This window comes from Didymella exigua (genome assembly GCF_010094145.1).
Source record: "Didymella exigua CBS 183.55 unplaced genomic scaffold M421scaffold_54, whole genome shotgun sequence".
Classification (NCBI taxonomy): domain Eukaryota; kingdom Fungi; phylum Ascomycota; class Dothideomycetes; order Pleosporales; family Didymellaceae; genus Didymella; species Didymella exigua.
The window spans coordinates 201,511-208,806 of record NW_022984828.1 but is presented as its reverse complement, the minus strand read 5'-3'; the positions used below and the strand labels follow the sequence as shown (position 1 = coordinate 208,806).

The following is a 7,296-nucleotide window of genomic DNA, read 5'->3' as shown; positions in this document are numbered from 1 at the left end:
TGTCACACAATCGAGCACCTCAATTGAGGGTGTGGAGCTTGCCGGCCCGGATAAACCGGGACGAGCACCTCTGGGTCTAAACCAGAAGCTCGTTTCATCCGTTCTTCGTTGACGAGCTACTGGATAATCGGCCAACTGCTCGCTTATCTCGGATCATGTGATCCACACATATTTCCTATGTATATAAACCTTACTTTCGTGATAGGATAGATAGCCACTGATCAAATACTTTCGATCACCTGAGTATAGTCCCACAGGCTCCGTGACACGTAATTATATATGTTAGCATCTTAAAGAATAGGCTACTCTATTTGTAAGCAGAGGGTCTAGAACATTTCTAGTTACTAAAAATAGAGAACAGCTTACGTAAGCATAGCGCTATACCTAAGAAGGAAATATGCTAGAGAAAGAATATAAGGACAAAGTCTTATAACTTTACAATAATAGCCCTTAATGTAAAGCTGTGCACTCTATCACGACTACTCCCTCTAAATAATAAGTCCTAGCAGTTGTAAACCCCTAGCAATACCCTAGAATTTAAACTGCAATTAACGCTTGTTCAGAACAAGTTCTAGAAGCAACAGGGTAGCTTACTAATGTAACGGTCTAGACTCTAAAGCTAAAGAAGAGCTAGAGCTAGCCGGTTACATTAGCTTAGCCGGCTTGGCTTAAGCTGGATATATATTATCTACGCAGTTAACTAGGCGTCTAGTTAACTTGTGCATGCTTTTTAGCAAAAGTTGTTAGGAAGTAGATATCCTTTATTGGCCTTTGGCCAGACTACTACAGTAGCCTATGTAAGGAGCTGGCCTCTGCGGGCTATTTGCAAGTATGAATCAAATAGATTTGTTGAGGGGTGGCTGCAGGCGGAGGTCTGCAGACTTTTACGTACTCCGTGCGGAGGTGACACAATTAGTCAAGATTGGGACCTCCTGACCGGGGGTACAGCTGGGCAGGCACCTCCTCTCGGGGGTTGGCCGAGGCCGGCGAGCGCCGAGGCGCTACCATCGGGCCTAGCCCGTTACAGCCTAGTCTTCCCCCTACTTTCTTTACACTTTTAAGGGCTTAGATTTGTGTTGTTGTTAAGGCATTAGGTGTAAGGTAGAATATAAGTGTGGTCTTGGCAGAGTGATCAGCTCGCCCATGTGATTGGCTCGCCCGTGAGGTACGTTAACAAGAAGAGGACCTAGTCAAGTATACAGAGAAGCTGACTAGGCGTCACTTGCTACCTACAAGGCGTATGGTACAGAATTTCGCATCTGCAGTTGCCTCAAATCCTTGCTCTAAAAGCTAGGTTACTTGCTTCCTCTACTGTCACCACAATCAGCTTATATCTCAATGGGCAACAGGTATAGACTCCAATCGCTATAACGCTGAATTAGAGTATGAGTACAAGTTGTACTTTAAGCTTATTCAAATATCACAGCTGATATGTTTTACACATTCGCACCTCTTATCTATATAAGATTAGTGCAATTACCTGATCGAGCAATGTAGGGCGTTCACGTTGTCTTCTTGCTTGGTCTCGTGTCAGTGTTGAATCTGCATATATCATTACTTCCATTTCATATCTTCACAGAACAACAACCATCTCCATCTTCAAGCTCTACGAAATAAAGGCCCTAAATTAATCCGTCGACATCGCCTACGAAAGTGTCAACTTATCTTTCCTGTCAGTAACAGAGGTATTGGTCGGCAGTTTGACATCAAGTCTACCACCTCTCCGACATCTCTTCGATAACGCGCTCACCAGAATTCTTCTCACCAGTTTCACGGCCACAAGAGGGAGATCGAACTTAAAAAGCTCTGTTCTGTCAGGCTACAACGGAAGGCCACTCAACACAAGGAAGTATAGACGTGGAAGTCATGAGGCGGATGATCGCAGTGAGAGGACTATACTGCCGAATGGTGTGGCCTCTCACACGCATATTTTCCAGGACAAGTCCAGCGATATCACGAGGACAACCCATTTCAGCCTGACAGTGGGCGAGACAGAGCCTAGGTCGAGGCCTAGGAATGAGGACTGGGCCTGATCTTGTTTCATTTGGTTGGAGACAGGAACGGTCTCAGCTTGGGTTATATTCTTTTCTTCGTTATATTTTGCGACACTACGGAAGGACTTCTGGGAAGAGGAGGAGATAGTCTGTGCATTATACGGCTGCTACCCAGTACGATACGAACTTAAATTGTCTAAATATGTTGCGGTGCAAGTCGGTCCGACAGGCCTTGATCGTCACCTCTGTTGACTACCTTGGACTAGCACGTCTCAGGGCATGTATATATGGTCGCCTCCTAGCTAGCAATCAATTCAGCGCAGTTTTCCATCGATATACAGCGGCTACGTTTGCCGCAACAAAATATCAAGACAGACGAATCTAAAATAAAGGAAAACTTTGCTCTCGAGAGCACGTACACTTTTGAGAAGCATATACCTCAGCAGACTCAAATTTGAGACCCCATCTCAAGCATCAAATCTCCCAACGTAACATTCAGCCACCTCCGACTAACAGTCAAGTGCGTCAGGCAACCTCAGTTCCCCCGGTGGCGGTCAAAAGTTAGACATCATTAGAAATCGCCCCCTTGCTGAATAGGTCCTTCGCATGGACGGCACGTTGACGCTGTACAACCTCGAATTGGAGAATCTTACCCTCTTCTTGAATCCTACCTCGCTTAGGGCCCTTGCTCGAAGAGGTTCCTTCCCTAGGCGTTTTACCGGTGGCGTGCTGAGAGCTAGCTAACATGTCCGGAGCAGCAGATGCAGCGGCTCGTTCGGCAAGCTTCCGTGAGCATGGATTGCGAATCTGCTGTGACTTTGAGGATTTGCTGTTGCGATTGCGCCCCGGTCCCACTGGTGGCTGGGACACTGTCCTGGTAGGTGAGCCAAGAACCAAGACTGCATCTGAAACGACCGGAGCATCACTAGACTTCTGGAGATACGATGCTTGAGGAATAGTCGGCGTGTGGATATCAAGAGAATTGTTCGTGTGATTTTTGACTTCTGACTCTTCTTGTCTAATAGAAGAGGCTAGAGTCTTCTTGGTTTGCTCCGAGTTTTGAGCAATAGCGGCATTAACATCAACGAACGCTGTGTCTGAGGACGAACGGAATGATAATGACGGGGGCAGTGACACTGTCGCCATAGAAAAGTCGTCCAGATCGATGAGGTTTGGCAACTCAACAAGGGCTTGATCGATGCTCGGGACCGGCGAACTTGGTAGCTCTACGGCACGCGACTGATCACGGGCGAGGCCTAATGTTGACGGATAGAAGGCACGTGACGCTGCAGGTTCGGCCGAAAGCTGTCGGTCATTATTGTCTTGAGTCGCGCGTGGTCGTAACCAGCTCGACGCCCCAGCATGAGTAGCCATCTTATCTCTGTACCACTTTGGGATCTCGGCAAAGCCCAGATCTTTCAGCTTTTCGCGGTCAGGCATTTCATGCTTGTACTTGCAACCCTGTTGCATGAAGTCACAGGAATTCGTCCTGATCCAGTGTGTGCAGAACTCTTTCTTAGATGGGTCGGGCTCAACACCAGAGGGGTTTGAAAGACGGTAAGGTGGATACTGGACTCCTTCCGAGCGAGCTGCAACATACCTGCTCGTCCTAGTCGACGCTAAGCGTTCCTCTGGCGATGTGCTTACGAGACGGTTGACAAGTCCCTCCGTAGGGGCGACCGAAGCAGAGCTAGTCTCTGGCAGGAGCCTCAGATCCCGCGACACCATGACAGGGCCTTTACGAGCATCATAGTCGGGCGGCAGGAACATACGATTCGTGTTTGCTGGGGACGGTCTCGAATGCAAATCGGAGGGAGCTCGGATGGTAACCGGTACTGCAGGCTGCTGAGTCTCCCCGATCGCCTTCCAGCCTTCTTTGTGCTTTCGGAAAAGCGTAAGTTCGCGTGGCAAGCCTTTAATGTAGAAAGGCAGTTGGTCGATCGGGATGAGCGGGACTTCAACGTTGTTGCGAAAGATGGAGTATCTGACTCCAGGTGGAAGTGTCATAGCTGCCTGAGCTAGGTTGTTGCGAAGATAGGATGAGAGCTTACAGTGCGCGGGCTTATTTATACTGGAGAGGTGCAAGGGAAAGACTGAATAAGTGAGGTGCCAGCGAAAGTGAACCGCAAGATTTGTCTGCATATGTCGGGAACCGTACCTGAGACAGCAATGCTTGCCTGTTGCTTCTAGTCAAGCATGCTTCCTTCGTTTGCTGCTGCAGGCTTTCGATTAGAGATGTATCTGTGACTGACTGTCTGCTTTAAGTAAATCCGAGGCAAAGTCTCAATGACCTGTCGTAGCGATCTCAGCCTCTAAAACATCCTGGATTTATTCTCCGTCACTTCAACAGCCGTGAGCTCTGTATTCGAAGGAGCTGCGATCGAAAACTTCGCAAATTGCCTTCGAGCAGTACATTGGAAGTCATCTGCAGCCAGATTGCTGTTCGCCGGCTTGCGCTGTGTAAAACATCTGTCGCTGGGAAGCTGCAGTTTCTGGGTCCAACAGGGAATGCTGGACAGCGATTCCCACGGTTGGCGTCTGGACTATTGCGATGAACAAACTTGCTTGCTTGTGCCTGGGTGAATATCCAGGTGGCATGTTGGATTATCTCTAGTTGATGTTGACCACATCTTGCGTTGTGACAGGCGGCTGCCGCCTCCTTCAGCAGCTTTAGCCCCAATCTCGTAGCGCGCTATCCTTAGGACTCGCATATCTGTTACTGCAGTGTAATGCAAAGCCTGCGCCGGATGCCCTTAGCCGTTACAGCGTGGTCGTGCCTACTGGCTGACGGCAATGAGCGGATCGATGATGCGCAGAGCCGGGGACAGGATCTGCGGCGGTACCGGTAAGCACGAAGGCGAGACATCGCAATGATTTGCAATATTCGGAGGCCCTAGCTTGTTATTGATGAACGACTACAGGAACATGATCTTCATCGCGAAATGTAGGGTATCCGTTGCACATAGGTATAGCGATCCTTGTCATTTTAAGCAGACTAGTCCTGCATCCATGAGGCGATCACTGAGGTTCTTCATTGCCGAATGTTGCCCACGCCCAATCACCCTCCAGCGCGAACCACGGACCCGTGCGGTAATGACCATCTCCACGATTTACTAACGGCAACTGGAGAACTGTTCCGATGGCGCAATCACTGGGCCTTGAATTTTGCCCAGATGTCTAAGCGTCCGATGCCGAGAGGATCACTCATGGAGACGCCAGCCTGTATGGACTCGGCCTCGAGATCAGCTGGGCTACCAGTCGAGCTTCCAAAGTATGCCGTGGAACAACCTCCGATGCCCTAGAATCTCTGTTTCAGAGATCGACAAACTTTGAGGCTAGGAAAGACCAAGTTAGCAAATGTGCCTGACTGGGACACCACGATGCGCCACGTCCGAGTAGCGAATGAATCCACGCGACATTTCGTGCACGAAGCAAGAGCCAAATACCGGGTTGAAGGTAGCGTTCTCTGGCTGGGGCCGGACCGGGTCCGCGGGTGGCCTAGTTGAAACCAGAACGCTTTGTAGCGCAAGTCGACGCACAACTGGCGAATGCACCATGATAATCGCTCTGTATCCAGTCCTACTGGAAACTCATGGTCTGCTTACTTCAAGCAAAATCACCGTCAATGGCTCTCACCGGTACAATTCAAACAGAAAAGGCTGTCGCATTCGGCTAATATTACAACTATGGAGCAGGTAATCACAATGGACAATCGTCGCAACGACGTGCTGGCTGTGGCAATATTGTTCTTCTTCCTCTCCTTGCTGACCGTCAGTCTACGATTCTATGTGCGAGGAAAGTTGATGCACACGTGGGGTCTGGACGATACGTAAGCACACTCAGTACATCTATCTCTTTAGATGAGTCGCTAATAACTGTGTAGATTCATGGGTGCTACCATGGTATGTCCGTGTGCAGGCAGACCTTTATGATGCTCACTGACTTTCGCAGGCTGTCTTTATCGTGTATCTGGCCTTTCAGACAGTGGCCGCAGTATATGGAACAGGACGGCACCGATGGGAATTGGAAGACAGCGACGCGAGGGTTGCCTTGTTAGTGAGTTTGGCTTGCTTCGTCTTGAGTGTGCAGCTTTTTAACCAAAAGCAGTTCTGGTATTTATGCGAGCTGCTCTACATCCTCGCCAATTGCACCCTTAAGTTCTCGATCGGCCATTTCTATCTTCGAGTTGCTATACAGCGATGGCACCTCTGGACCATCAAGATACTAATGGGTGGAACCATCTTGTTCTCAATCGTCTACTTCTTCCTAGTAACGTTCCAGTGCACGCCTGGTAGGTAGAGCTCTAAAGGACTTTCTAGTCGACTACTGACATGACGGAAGTGTCTGAGTTCTGGAAAAATCGCCCTGCATCCGAAAAATGCCTATCGGCGGGGCCCACCAAAGGCATTACATACGCACTAGCAGCTGTCAACGCCGCAGCCGATTGGGCCCTCGGTACCCTGCCTTTCTTCATCGTCTGGGACTTGCACATGAAGCTGAAGACGAAAATGCTTGTCGCTGGTATCCTAGCCTTTGCAGCCATCGGCAGCACGGCAACAGTCGTACGCATGTTCTACATACACACACTCACGAACGGACCGGATTTCCTGTATGCGACTACCGACGTTGCTATCTGGAGTACTGTCGAACCGGGAATCGGTATCACTGCCAGCAGCATTGCGACTCTGCGACCGCTGGTTCGACATTGCCTCTGGCGCATGGGATTTGCATCTGCTCCTGGACACAGCCGCATATACTATCCTTCGACCAGTGAACAGAAGCGGAAAGATCGTCGCGATTATAGGCGGAGCATCAGTCCCTCCGATCTGATACCCACCCAGCAGGGTGGAGGCACCTCAACAGAGATCCACGGGCCGAATCGAACAACTGCACAGTCCACAAACCTCACAGAAAGAATGATCACTCTTCCGTCGATCGTAATTGAAGAGGACGACATAGATCACATACAAACACCCGACGGTCACATTCTACAAACTACTACAGTGCAACAAAAGTATGAACCTGCACCACGACTACATTTACGAGACAGCTTCACAAATAGTTTCACCAGAGGTAGCATTTTGAGCATTGGAAGATATCAGGAACATAATGTACAATGATACTTTTCAATATTGACTTTTCAACTGTACCCTGGCCCACAGCTGAACCAGGGCTTCAACATACGAAGCAGTCCTTTATTATCCTTCAGCATTTTCCTTTGTTTGGCGTTCGCTTCACTTCCGCTAAAATTCAAGAGCTTAGGAATTATGGCCCTCGGTCCAGGATGTACGATGAGGCGATC

The 7,296-nt window shown here is 49.2% G+C and overlaps 2 protein-coding genes across 2 annotated transcripts; one reads left to right on the top strand and one right to left on the bottom strand.

The window, feature by feature from the left end:
- Nucleotides 1-3,257: 3,257 nt before the first annotated feature.
- On the bottom strand, nucleotides 3,258-4,136 carry M421DRAFT_407504 (uncharacterized protein; the record flags this gene model as incomplete). The annotated part of the gene is made up of 1 exon (XM_033590333.1): nucleotides 3,258-4,136. A coding segment is annotated over one exon (879 nt), but the record flags the coding sequence as incomplete, so codon positions are not given.
- Nucleotides 4,137-5,698: 1,562 nt separating this feature from the next.
- Nucleotides 5,699-7,114, top strand: M421DRAFT_104644 (uncharacterized protein; the record flags this gene model as incomplete). Its single annotated transcript, XM_033587049.1, has 5 exons — nucleotides 5,699-5,823; nucleotides 5,878-5,896; nucleotides 5,946-6,050; nucleotides 6,102-6,285; nucleotides 6,336-7,114. The coding sequence occupies 5 exons, from the start codon at nucleotides 5,699-5,701 to the stop codon at nucleotides 7,112-7,114; spliced, it is 1,212 nt and encodes a 403-aa protein (XP_033443435.1).
- Between the last annotated feature and the right edge of the window lie 182 nt (nucleotides 7,115-7,296).